Source organism: Carlito syrichta, unplaced genomic scaffold, assembly GCF_000164805.1.
Source record: "Carlito syrichta isolate Samal-C Ts95f unplaced genomic scaffold, Tarsius_syrichta-2.0.1 Scaffold305631, whole genome shotgun sequence".
NCBI classification, from domain to species: domain Eukaryota; kingdom Metazoa; phylum Chordata; class Mammalia; order Primates; family Tarsiidae; genus Carlito; species Carlito syrichta.
Genome location: NW_007249727.1, coordinates 298418 through 313298, shown reverse-complemented (window position 1 = coordinate 313298; position 14881 = coordinate 298418). Strand labels below are relative to the sequence as shown.

At 38.2% G+C, this 14881-nt stretch overlaps 1 protein-coding gene across 1 annotated transcript in view; it reads right to left on the bottom strand.

Moving 5' to 3' along the window:
• LOC103264212 (ATP-binding cassette sub-family A member 13-like) overlaps positions 1–14881 on the bottom strand; it is a 254311-nt gene that overhangs the window by 98651 nt on the left and 140779 nt on the right. The window contains exons 18-20 of the mRNA XM_021714356.1: positions 9904–10060; positions 4957–5210; positions 972–1164 (exon numbers count right to left, since the gene is read on the bottom strand). Of these exons, the coding sequence (XP_021570031.1) occupies positions 972–1164; positions 4957–5210; positions 9904–10060 (604 nt within the window). The remainder of the gene's footprint in view (positions 1–971; positions 1165–4956; positions 5211–9903; positions 10061–14881) is intronic.

Sequence of the window (14881 nt, the reverse complement as noted above, 5' to 3'; positions counted from 1 at the left end):
CACAGGAAGAAATGCTCAACCTCACTAATCATCAGGGAGATGCAAATCAAAACCACACTGAGATACCACCTAACTCCAGTCAGAATGGCAATTATCAATAACTCAAAAAATAACAGTTGCTGGAGAGGAATAGGCGAAAAGGGAACACTCCTACACTGTTGGTGGGAGTGTAAACTAGTGCAACCTCTGTTGAAAGCAGTGTGGTGATTCCCAAAAGCATATGACCCTGCAAACCCTCTACTGGGAATATACCCTGAAGAACTCAAATCACTCTATAAAAAAGATAACTGCACACAAATATTTATCGCAGCATTGTTCACAATAGCAAGAACCTGGAATCTACCATGCTGTTCATCAAAAGAGGACTGGATTTAAAAAAATGTGGTACATATACACGATGGAATACTATGCAGCCATAAAAAAGAACAAAAGCATGAATTTCGCAGCAACCTGGATGGAACTAGATTCCATAATACTGAGTGACCTCTCACAGAAACAAAGATCTGAGTATCACATGTTCTCACTCATATAGTGGACCTTGATCATCCAACGCACTACCATAAGAAAATGACTGACAGCAGTGGGAAGCTATGGGGGGGAGGATGGGACTAATGGTAATAAACATCTGTCTGGGGACAGGGAGACACCTACTATCAACAAGGGGGCCTGAATGAAGCATATTTGTATTCCCAGCCCTTACCTGTACCCCACAATATCATAATAAAAAATATTGATTTAAAAAAAAAGAAATAAAATAAATCATACTGATCAATCAGCAAAGTTTTACCTATGGAAACAGTCAACAGACCCTCCATTTCAGGCTCTGCTTGTACTGATTTTGTGAAAATTCCTGAAATTTGAAGGTTGTTTTTGTCTCGGATTTCAGATATCCTGAGAATAACACAAGCAGACCAGCAATTAGAGTAAAACAAGATCACAACAGAAACGGGCAAAAATAGAAGCTTTGTTACCTCTCCTTTTGGTATGCCCAGACTGATGCCTTGCACAGCGGTGATCTCCTGACAAAAGCTTCGATAACTTTTACTAAGATTGTGCAACACAAGAATGTCTCCACTGGTTCTTCCTTCAAACACCCTCATTTGCTCCTTTTTGACATCCACATCCTTAGAATATTTGACTGTGCCTTGGAGGACAGAGTGACCCCTGGGAAGATAAAAGTCAGCATTAATTCACACCTGGGAAATAACACTGAAATTGTATGAGAGGTCAGAGATCTGTAAAATACAGAAGACACTGCCTTCAGACCTCTGCAGTATGAGCTTTGTCTGGAGTTGCCAGGCCTGCCATCCTAATTACAAAAAAGAATCAATGTTTAGTGTCTAACATAAAGGAAATATACATGTCCTTAAAAGACACTGAAATACATCAACACCAAACTAGAGCTAGTTTTTAATTTTTTGAATAATAAAGTCATGCCAGACTCTTTTGCTAAATGTAAAAAGAATTTATTACTAAATTATAAGGCACCAACTTTCTCAAGTGTTTTTAGTAAACAAGTCATCTAATATAAACAAGTGTGTGGTATATAAAAGTACCCAAACATTGTAAGTTTATAGTATACATTGAACCATATAAAAGGATTGTAGAGTCAGTACTCTGTACAACACCTTCCAAAAGGTATTCAATAGGTATTTATCAGATGGACATAAAATTAATTTTCAACTCTAATTTATTTACTCTCAATCTGAGCTGCTCACTTTTCAGTCCTCCTTATGATTTCCAACCTGATGCATTTTAATGTTCAAGTAAATTTCAGTTTCCTCTGTTATCTGTAATATATGCTAACATTTTAATAATTATAATTAATCATTTAAAATATATTTAATGATTACATTTTCATAAAGCCTGCTTTGTTAGTATTATAACTAACACTATTTGCCTGATTTTGAGAGTGTAGTATTACTATGTATTATACTATCACATTATCATTGGGAGAAGCTGGGCGAAAGACATACAGCAACTTTCTATACTAATTTTGCAACTTCTTGTGATTCTTAAACAATTTCAAAATTAAAAAAATATTAAAATAAACTATCCACAGCTAGCTTCCTAAATCCCCACAAATTTTCTCTGTCTTAATTTTCCTTACCTAAAATCAACATTTGACAAATATATCATTTACTCCACATAGAATATAGATGATGAGAAAAATATAGCTAAATACTCAGGGGTCTATCTTATATGACATCATTTACATAGCATCCAAAAGCATGAAAAATGAATCAGTGGAGATAAAAGTAAGAATAGCAATCACCTAGAGGGTAGTATTGACTGCAAGAAGTTTATCAGGAGTCATTTGAGGTGCTGGTATTATTCCATTTATGAATGAGAGAGGGTTACATGAATGTGTTGGACTTGTGAAATTCATTGAATTGTATGCTTTCCTAGTTGAATGCTATTTTCCTTTCCCAGATGAAGGTTGTTTCCTGGTCCTTCACCCTGTCCTGGTCTTCCAGAGGTCTTTTCCCACTCCAGCGGGAAGTTGTGCCACCTTGACTTCCTCCTGCCTCCCAGATCCATCCCCACAGTTACCCACAACAGCGGTGTTCATCTCTCCTCATAAGAATTAAGAAGCTCCTGGGTCTCATCCCAGAACTTCTCATGCAGGGTTCCAGCAAGAGACCTAAGTATGTGCATTCATTTAAATCTCTTTAAGTCATTCTGGTTGGGGGGGGGGGTAGGGAGAAGGAAATTGACCTAGCTTACTTCCGGTCTGCTCATTTACAACAAACCAGCATTCTACTACATTCCCCCAACTATGCCCAGAAATATGCCACTTAGTTATCTTCTAAAGGGAAATAATTTAAAAAGAATGTATTAAAGGGGACACATCCAGATGGGTACTAGATGTCACAGAACTTTCCAGATATTCAACATATGCAATATTTGGACCATGTGGCTTCTCCATCCCAACCAGTGCATAGGGCACAGACAGCATAGTACAGCTCAAGACAGAAGACAGAATAGGCAAGAACTAGAGCTCACGTGCTAACAGAGACCTGGATTCCTAAAGGACACCCAAAGTTCCGTAACTGGACTGCAGGAGAAAGCCAGCACAGGTTAGGGAAAGACAGCAAGGACGTGGGCTCACTAGCACTCCATACTCATGTCAAGCAGCAGGTGCTGGTGACAGGGCACTGCTCAGATCAGGGAGGAGGGATCTATCTGTACCCAGACATAGAGGGCCAGGTCTTCCTATTCTCTTCCAAGATTCAGCGATGTCGAGTATAATTTTTCTCCATGCAGAAACTCCTAGTCAAGCAGAGATGATTAACACATGAATACTATCAAACAGCACAGATGTACCCTAAGAAAGAAGGACAATGTAATAGGAATACTGAGAAGGCATCACACCAACTCCAGAGGCAGGACAGGAATAGAAGGAGGTGCTGGAAGTGGAGAAATCCTTGTGCAGAGGTGATCTAGAGGCACCCATCTCTGTGGGGTGGGGGAAGGACCACGACAGCTTCCCTGAGCAGGAGGCACCGGTCATGAGGGGGCCTGGCTAAGAACCTTGGTCCTTACCTTTTATGCCATGATTAGTGACCTGTTAAGTTTGTATTTAAAAAGTAAATTGACTGGGTCACACAGTCATTGGGACAGTTGTGCATAAAAGAGTAGGAAGTAGTTAGTACCCACATTAACTAAAATTTCTGTGCTCTGTAATCTTCACATAGACAAAAAATAACAAAAATTGATTCTTTATTGTGGACAGCAAAGATGCTATTCTAAAATATAGTCCAACCTATTCTTACACTCTACAAAGTAAAGGTAATACAGAAGGTCTTCTCTTCAAAGAAAAATCTTTTGATACTATGGGAAAATGCAGTACCCTGAAATCTGCCACAAGGGATTTTACATGACAGGTTCTAAAAGTAGATTAAGCAAACGATGCTTAAAACATACTCAAAATTCTACTCCAATTCTGTCAGCTATTAGAAATCTGCAGATTCCAGGGTGATGATGGCCAATTCAAAAGGGCACTTGTACTTGTATTCAAAATAGTTCTCTATTTTAGCAGCTTACAAAGGATTATATTAGAAAATATTTTGTGAAATGACTGAAAGAAAAATTATATGAGGGGATCACCATAAAATATTAATAAAGTATCATTGTCATCTTTAATAGGTTCTCCGGTGACATGGTCTTAATTAATAATTTATTCATAAAGGATCACCTCCTTAAGTAGAAGTCAAAGGGAAATTTACAGCACTTGGAAAGGGGAGGGCAATAAATTCAGGCCACTTGGGGGGTGGAACACATCATTGTGGATCTTACACAAAAAGCACATTTTTTTTCCTTCTGTGTTTCAAATGTGCTATCTGACAATATTTCAGATATCCTTGTGTGAAGTCACCTTAAATTCCATTTAGAGTAGCAGAGAGGTATGTTTGTGTATGTTTGCTTGTATATATATAGACTACATTATATATCTACATGGTCACATATAGCCTTGTGCTATTGACTTTCATCCTCACCTAACAAAGACAAGACAAGACACAAGCAACAGGAGCAATGAGGCCTGGAAGAGGGCATGCAGTTAATTTGCACTGAATCTTCATACTTTCTGCTCTCAGGAGTTAACGACATTCATTCGTAAGAACAAATTGTTTTATGGTATCAACCAAATTCACCTTCGGGGTATAAAATAACAGAGAAATTGAATAATTCCAAAGTGGAAAATACTCTAAAACAATTAAATAACTGGAAAGATTATCCCACAGTTTGGCACAATAGCTTTTGAAATTCCTTTTCCTAGTGCTGGTGATTCATTCCAATCAAAAATCTAAAATCTAATAAAATATTTACTCATTAGAACCATGTAGAACATTGATCAGGCACATTTCTTATCTTGCAACCTCCAGGATGGATTTTTCTCTCCCTCTCTTTCTTCAGTAGTTGGTGCTGCTCAAGGATAAGCCCTTCAGAACACACCTTGGCCACTGCAGAAGGTCCCAGTGCAGCAGAATCCTTAAGAGGAGAAGAACTGTGCCCTGCAAGGCCAATTCCACGAAGATCCAGCCCAAGAAGTTCATCTCAAAGGGACTCACATAAGAATCAATGCCAAAGTTGTGGGTCAGGTCATATTTAATCTGATTATAACAGAGTTCTATCAGTCCTTGACCCAGGCAGAATTGAGGAAAAAGAGTAAAAACCCACTTGAGGACATCGTAGATGTTCTGTAAATTCTGCACAGTGAGAGAAAGAAAGAAATCAGGTTAAAATGCATTTCCTTTTTCATGACATACACCAATAGCTTATTTTTCTGCTTTACTAGTCCTGTGTCTAGTCCTCTTCATCCCAACTATCAAATGACACTCTCAGTCCTCAAACAAAAGAAGATTATTCTTGAGATTTTATATTTAATGATATTTTCTTTGCAAGGTTTTACTTGCTTGAGAACTGTTATCCCTTTTTTCCTTCTAATTTCTCCATTGCAGAATGTGAATGTCTATCGTATGCCTGCCCCACCATCGTATTTTGGAAGCAAATTACATGTTTAATTCCACAAGTTGATAGTTGGAAAGGAATTTGTCTCACGATAAAATACACGCTGGAAATATCTGATCTAAATATCATCTAAATATCATCTAAATATCTGATCTAAATATCATCTGATTTAGATGATATTTAGATGAGATTTTGAACTTAGGCTTTAGGGTTGATGCTGCAATGAGTATAGACCTTTGGGACTGTGGGATGAAATGAATCTATTTTTCATGTGAGATGGACGTAAATCTTGGGGGCTCAGGGCTGAATGTAACGGACTAAATGTTTATATCCTCCCAAAATTCATATGTTAAAACCCTAACTCCTAGTGTGATGGTATTCAGAGGTGAGGCCTTTAAGAGATAGTTAGGTATACATGAGGTCATGAGGGTAGAGCCCCCATGATGGAATTAACGCCCTTATAAGAAGAGAAAGAGATACCTGAGTTCTCTCTCTTCCCACCAGGTAAGGATACAGTAAAAGGCAGCTGTCTGCAAGCCAGTAACAGGGCTCACATCAAAAACCCAAACTAAAATCACCTTGATCTTGAACTCCCAGCCTCGAGAACTATAAGGAATAAATGTCTGTAGCTTAAGTCACCAAGTCTAGGGTAGACACAAAGGTAACACTAGATGGCCACAAGGTGACATGAATGTTTAAATGAGCCAATAATATTAGGATCTGTGACTGTGAGCATTTAAATAACATGCAAAATGTTTAGTCTGTTCCTAGTATATAATAAATAGAAAATATATGTAGTCATCATTATTAAACTTAGAAATAAATGATCTAACAAGAACAAGTATGAGTGAGGAAGAAGATGAAAAGAGATCAAATAGGATAGAATTCCCTGAGAAAACAAAACATAAGATAGGCCACATATATGGACATAATTTGTAAATTGAATGTATCTAAAAATTCAATGAGAGCCATATGTTCTATGATCATCTTTACTACTGGTGAATATTAATTTTATTATATAATGAGATTTAAATGATTGCAAGGATAATCAGTTGTTTATTAGATGCTTACTGTATACATCCAGTCTCACTGCACTTTATCACATTTCATTGTCTCAATAAATGTACAAGGACCCAAGGAGTAAATGAGGTTACCAATGAGGAAGCATAGTCTCAAGAGGCTGATTAATGTGTTCAAGTCCCACTGTAACAGGGCTGGGACTCAATCCCAACATTTCTGGTTCAAAGAATAAGGTATTTCCACCCACAGATTGTGGCCTTTAGAGAAAAGTCACCAAAATGCTACTCAGGGGAGCTGACTTTGAGGCTCAGCATAGCTAGCTACCTTAAAGACTCTGACCCAGAAAGTCCACACTAACTATAAGTACCCAATAAAACTATGGAAATATAATGAAGAATTAGACTTGCACTTGACAGTCTTTCTCTCCTTATGTTCAAACTCAAAAATTGATCTAAATATAAACAATAATAGCTTATAAGGAACAAAATCATCATAATATACAACAGTATATGTGTGCTATCATAATTATTAAGGAATAAACTTACAGAGTTGTCAATTATATATTTTATACTATATAATGTCCAATTTATAATTTTACTAGAAAAAATGTAGTCTTAAATATAATGTGGTTTTAGGGCAACAGAAAATTCAATAACAACTTTTAGGGCATGATATTATGGTTTACTGTCTTTTACATATAAACACAGTATAAGTGCAAAAGTTTCATTTAATTTTTTGTCATTTTTTTCTTGACTAACTTGCACTAGTTAGTTTTAACCAGTCCTAAAGGAGCTAATTAATCACACTTTTCATAAAACTATGTCCCTGGATCAATGAATTTACCACAAGAAATGATTTTCTATTACTAGTGATTTCTATTATGTTTGACTCTAAGGAATTCACAATCTCTATATAAGTATGAGCAATACAGGAACATTTAACAAATTGTAGTTAACAAATAATCCACACATATAAGAAGGATATAGCTTTACAAAGTCATGGAATAACAATCCACAAGTGTTTGACTCAGGATATGGATGGGAGTTTGAGGAAGTAATCATTATACAGAGAAATAAATTAGAAAGCGTGAGTTTTTCTTCTGTCTACATTTTCTTCATCCCAAAAGGAAGCCTCACCAGTAGGAGAGACAGATGCTTCGAATCTTGCATTAGAACCCAAAATGCATCATATAAACTATGATTTGGCAACAATGAAATGATCACATTATCACTATAGCTTGTATACATGATGGCTGATATTGGTTATAATAGTTTTAAGATTTATTTGAAAATTCTCACCCTTATCAGTTTCTCCCATTAATTATATTATTTCTTTTTTTTTAAGATGTGGGGTACAATTCAGGATTAGATATACAAGTGGTTATTGCATAGGTAAAGTTTTGGCCTCCCTTTGGTTTCCACTTTGCCTGGTTTGAGATCAGGTACCCTTACTGATATTGTGTCCCCCCTACCACCACCCACCCCAGCAGTACCCTGCTTCTGTCATCATTAATTCTATAAAAACATATTGCTCCATAACTTACAAATGAATATCTGAAATAATTTGAAATGAATAATCGAACATGTTGAGTTTCATAAGCAAAGTTTCTTAAGCAAATCAAAATAAAGAGCAGAGGAAAAGAAAGATTTAAGCAAAAGCAATAAAATGCTTTTTATTATTTGTTACCAATTGATCTAGACCCATTTTCTTGCAAATAGCCCATTGCTCATTGATTTCTTTTTCAAATAAGCAATGCTGTTTATAATTGGAGGTAACAATGCCAATTCTAACCACTTTGTTAGTATCTCATGGATGGAAAGGTTCCTGACGAGCTTCGTCTTGGGGTCTGAAAGGTTCTTCTCCCTTTTCCTTCTGTAGCTAAATTCCACTTCTGTGACCCTTATCTTCTAGGGCATACCTCTGCTCTTGAGTTTCTTACCCCAGGAGTATCTACATTGTGTCTGTTTTCCGTTTCACCATAGTTTGTGATTGGCATTCTGATGGTCAATATCACATTAGAGAAATGAAGAGAGAGGAAGAAAATTGTATATTGCTTCTGCTGATTTGAATTTTCTCCTCCAGTTAAAGCCAAATAATTGTTCTGTAAGTTTTCTATTTAAAGGCTAGACATATTAATACAGATTAGTGTCAATAATAAATCTGTACACATCACCAAAATAGATTATTAGCATCACTGAATGCATAATAGATGTTTACATACTTCCCTGATTCTATCCAAAATGAGGCATAATAATAAAAAACTAATATTAGTCATCACTGGAGAGTCCACTAATTCTCTGAAAGTCCGGCCATGATCAAGTAAATGTGTCCCAACCGAGCAGGCATCAGTGCCTATATAAAACAAGACCAGCAGCACATCCTTCAGAACTAGAGCTCTGGACCTTTTCCTGGCAATTTTCTCCGCCCCCAAGTCATTCAAACACCTAAGAACTTCTGAGGGATCAGAGTCCATGCAATCAGCAGGGAAACAAGAGACAGCAGTGTGGCCAGAGATGAGAAGAAAAAACAGAAATGAAAAGGATTGCAATATGAGGGCAAAGAAGAGTGCAAAATCTGAAGTCCACACCTTCAGGTAGCACAGGGAATGCTGAGGGACTGAAAGGAAGGGATAAAGCAGAAGCCAAGACCCAGGCTAGCCTCACGAGGGAGGAGAAAGGAGTGGAAGGAGCATGGCAGGGGACAAATGGGAAGTATCTGCAGAAACAAATCAGCTTGATCTAGACACCTGCTGGGAATAATACCCCAAAGTGACTTTGCCATGGGAATGACCTATCGGAGAGAGGTGCTCTTTTGTAGAGGTATTTCCCTCAAGAAAAGAAATACTTCCTGACCACGGGACCCATGCTCAGGACACCCCTTTGTTCCCACACTTAGAAGTAGCAAAACTAAATTTGTTCCAAGGATCAGAGGAAAGGGGGAAGAATCTCCCCGCCCCCCATATCATCCGGCAGACATGTTGTGACCTGGTAGCGTGGTCAACTACTGTTGCCCATTCCACCTTGTAGCATCGGGCCCCAACGATGGTGACACTTTGACAGAACATGTGTCATTACATTCTCTCTTCCACCATTCATCAGTAACTCATCAATAAATAATCCATGATGAAGATGCCAGGGATGTGCCAGTGAATGTCTTCATGGCTCTGCCCTCACTCACGGGGTATCAAAACTGCATGTGTTTTTGTCAAATTTCGCCAAGCCTGGGCATGGCTGTTATAATAGCACAGATATTTTTTGTTTTTGTTGCTCTTTAGAATTAATTTCTTTTTCTGGAATTTAAAGAGAGTGGGTGCTAGTGCATTTCCATTGACTTCCAGTTGTAAAAGTAACAAAATAAACATGGGTCTTCCCACTAGTGCCATTGTAGAGGGACAGCTACAAAGCTACTGACCTTGGCTTTGGAGACGATGGCCAGTAACCGGGGCATGGTGGTCATGAGCATTGTACAGAGGCCAAAGATGAAGTTTAAGGAGATGTAGGAGATGAAAGCCACATCCGAACTGGAGAAGATTCTGGACATCAGATACATCCATGGGAGAGTCGCATATCTGAAAAGTAAATTGAAAACTCATGTTTATTTCACAGTAACATTTACAGTATCCCCCCTTTATCCAATGGGGATACATTTCAAGACCTTGCCTGAAACTGCAGATAGTACTGAACTCTACATAAACTATTTTTTAATACATATATACCTATGATAAAATTTTATTTATAAATTAGGCACACTGAGAGGCACACTAACAACAGTAACTCATAATAAAATCGAAAGAATTTAAACATATGTTAGCCTCACTACTCTTGAGCTTTGGGGCTACCAAGTAAAATAAGGGTTCCCCGAACACAGGCACTGGGATTCTGTGACAGGTGATTTGATAACCGATTCAGCTCCTAAATGACCAACAGGCGAGAGTGTCTACACCATGGATCCCCTTGACATTCTGGGCAGGACAGAGCAGGGCAGTGTAACATGACCTCACACTACTCAGAATGCCACACCATGGAAACCCAATAAGATGTGTACTTCTGGAATTTTCCATTTAATATTTTGAGACTGAAGTTGATCTTGGGTGACTGAAACCTCAGAAAGCAAAACCTCAGATAAAGGGGATCACTGTATTTGTATGATGACTGAATTACACGTGCGGTTTTATTGGTCTGGAAATTTTTCCTCATCAGTGAACAGAAACACACTTTATAAAATACATCCCACAGTATTTTCTAATTACAAAGCATGCTCCCTGGAGCTGTAGAGGACTCTGCAATATAACGGAAAATGTACTAGACAGACAACGTCATGACACAAAGGTCACATGTGGGCCTGGACTCGCCAACTCTGTGACCTGGGGAACGTCAGCTGTCTCTTCTCCCAAAGGGGCACTTATTTGCTCTGCTACTTATCAGTAAAGCAGGGGTACTTATTTGTTATACAGAGAATTAAAAGACATCCATAATATAAAAAGTGGCAGAGCTCTATATAAAAAGAAGGCATAGAAACAAAAACTGGAAGCTTCCTTTCCAGTGTCCTCTGTGTGGTGAGCACTGTGCTACAACTCCCAGGGTGCCCTAATCCTCTTCACATGCTCCAGCAACCCGGGGGACAGTGCTGTGATCCTCATCTTTCAGGTAGAGCAAAGGGGATTAACGGAGTTCAGAAGCCTTGATCAAAGTTCCACAGCTGATAAGCAAGTGAAGCTGAACACAGGATTCATTTCTGGATGGCCCCAAAGTTGTGTAGTAAGATAGTAAGGGGCGTTACTAAACACTGGATCTGAGAAGCAGTCCCTACATGTGTCAGATGACATCTAGATCTAAAATAATACCCAAATATCCCTAAAATGTAAACATCTTGCTTTCTTCTTCCCCCCCCCCATCTTAGAGCCAGGGTTCACCCTTGGCCGACTTTTCTTAGCTCCTTGCTATCATAATGCCACTGCATCCCATTTAAGAAAGCTGGTACTCTACAGGCACAGTGGTCCGTGCCTGTAATCCCAGCACTTTGGGAGAAAGAGGCAAAAAGGACTGCCTGAGCCCAGGGGTTTGAGACCAGCCTGAGCAACATGGCAAGACCTCATCCCTGCAATAAATCAAAAAGTTAGGCAGCCGTGATGGCCTGCACCTTTCGTCCAGCTATGCAGAAGGCTGACGGGAAAGGATCAGCTGAGCCTAGCAGGTTGAGACTGTGGAAACCATTGAGCGTGCCACTGCACTCCGACCTGGGCAACAGAGTGAGACTCCAACTTGGAAAAAAAAGAAAAGAAAAGAAATTGGCACTTTGAAAGATGGCTTGAAATATCAGCAGAGGCTGGGCGTGGTGACTTATGTCTGTAATCCCAGCACTTTGGGAGACCAAGGTGGGAGGATGGCTTGAGTTCAGGAGCTCCAGACCAACCTAGACAACATAGCGAGCACTCGTGTCTACAAAAATATTAAAAAGTAGCTGCATGTGGTGGTACATCTGCAATCCCAGCTGCTTGAGGCTGAAGCAGAAGGGTTGCCTGAGCCCAGTTTAAGGCTGCAGTGAACCATGATCCTGCCACCTCCCTCCAGCCCGGGTGACAGAATAAGACCCCAACTCGAAAAAAAAAAAAGTGACTTATTTTAAATCATAACTTTCCCATAAGACACTCATATATCTAGAGCTTCCACATGTTTTCTGCACACTTAATGTTAATGTGTCACTGTTTTCTTATAGTGAATAATTGATTTAATACAAATTACTTCAGTGTCTTTTAAATGTTTGAGGTTTTTTAAATATGTTAACAAGTTCTGAAAATTATGAGACTTCAACAAGATGTAAGAGATGCTAGGCCCTCAAGATAGCTATTATTTTAGTATACTTTCCTTTTCATATGAAATCTATAATCTTAGAATGCCTTCCTGGATTAAAAGACACATTCTCATAGTTAAAAAAATATAATATATGTAACATGATATATACAATCATATAGTGTTTTAGAAATATCACTCTTGGGTGGAAAAAAATTATTTCAGAGTACACAATGGAGGCAAGAGCTGTAAACCAACTCTTCTAAAACAGTTGTTGCATAAAACAATTAAAGTAATTAAATCAAAATAATTACCAAAGAACTAAGTCATGACTTCTTGGCACCTAACACTGTGAACACCTTTATCTGAAATAAACTACAAGAGGATTCAAGCCCCAACACACATTCATACATGACACATCCACTCTCTCTCTCTCTCCTGGAGCAAAAATCAAGCGCTACCCTACATCATGTGGCTGCTTTAAGAGGCAAATGAAATCATAGTCTTGAAATCCTTTTTGCAACTGAAATATAAGATGTCGTGGAAGTTATTGAGCAAATTTGGGGGCAGCTGTGATTGCTGTAAAATTCATTCTGAGAGTCAATGAAAAATCTCTTTAACGTATAACTATGGATTCCAACTCTATATTCTGAAGTGATACGTGGCAAATTGCTTTACTTTTCCATAGGACAGCTCTTTAAGTAGCTGAAGATAACCATGTGAGTCTGCTTAAACCTGCACTACAAAAAGCGGGGTCTCTCTTTGCTCCTTAGACCACACGGTGTTCATCCAGCTCTCTCTATTAAATTTTGCAGGTGGGTGAGTTTGATAGCATCACCTCACAGAGCACAGGATGGGGCCGGCCTGGCACAAAAACACAGCAGGATGGTCACCTGCTTTGTTTAGCATCTCTACATCCAAAACGCAATACGAATGCAGTTGTCCCTCTATCCTGCTATGAGGCCTGATAGACCACTCTGTACTTGGGGAATTAATCACCACCTTGATGCTCGCCTCTGCTTCCTATGAGACTGTTCAGAATCTGTACTTTGTCACTCATTCCATAAGGTTTCCACACAGGGTTCTGACATTTAAATATTTGACAAGTAGATAAAAGCATTATTGAAGAAGAAAAAAGAATCAGAGACATGGTCCTAAATGATGCCACCAGAGGGTTCCTATTGCTACATTAATGAACAGTCTCTCGGTGTGGTTGTCAACCAGCTATGATTCCACCCCTTTTTCTAAACTACATTTTTATTAGATATCTTTCAAATACTTGTCCCAAATTAACATATTAGTAGCTTCAGTCTCCCTTTTTTATATTTTTAAGAAAAAATTAAATTGACTTATAAAGCATAATTTTCTGTGTGAAACCTACATTGGCTTTTAATAATCTCTGTTCTTTTATTAAAATATAATATCATTTTAGTGAACTTGGAATTTGTTGGAGATTGGTGACTATTCACAATATTCTTGAATTTCTGGGGTGAGTTTCTTCCTTCAAAAATCAACCACTTCCCCATGCTTTGTGAATTTTCCAAGGCACTGAACAGAACTCTATAACCTCATTTTCATAGTCTTTTAACACGAAATACACACTAAATATGTTTTTAAAGTTTCAATATTTTATGTAACCTAGATTCTTCTTTTTTAGACTTTTTTTTAGGTGTTACTTCCCTCTTTTTTTATAATTCTGCCTTTCTCCCCATTACAGTATAAATAACAAATTTTACTCTATAGACAAAAATAAAATAAAATTGTTCCTGGGCATTTTTCTTTTATCTCTTATAAGAATCTATTCATTTATCCTATGCCCTATTTCTTCAGACTCCAAACCATTAAACGACCCTGTGTAGTGCCTGAACACATCCTTAGATTTCAACTCATTTCGGGATTTAGCCTTCCTGAGATTGTTCTCTGGCTCCCTGTACCTACAGGTCTTTGTGGAAACAAGCAGAGTGAGCCATCTCTGTTATCCTCACCCAGACAAAACCAGGGAACTTAGGAGATAGTGGCTGCCCAGACTAGGTTTCTCAGTGTCCCTCCAGTTACAGTGGAGAGTCTCCAGGTTCAATGGCTGTGTACCAATGAAGAAAAAGCTATGTTTTAAATCTGTATTAATCTGTGACCCCCAAGGATGTCACCCTGTGACCCTGGTCTATCCTTCTTGGGATCTTCTTCGCTGAAATTAATCCTGGTCACAAACACAGTCTTTTTACATCATGTTCCCAGGTCCACTAACCTATAATTCTTAACCAGAAGTGTGTCACCCCTGTTGGCCTGTGATGATGCTTTAACAGATCTGTGAATCTCCAGAAATTCTTTGAAAAACATTGTAGTTATGTATGTGGATTCCTGAGACATTCTTGGCTTAATCCAGAGGTTCACAATCAAAATAACATCATAAAAACTTTTTCAAAACATGTCTTAAAGACCTTCTAATCATTTCGTTTTATCTAAGTCTTCCTTCAATTTTGAAATCTACTCTCCTAAAGTTTAAAAAATAATTTTGTAGCAAAGTCTACTTTACTCAAACTATAGGGAGACATGACAACACTATCCATGCAATTAGATTAATAAACTGAAATCAGACTCAG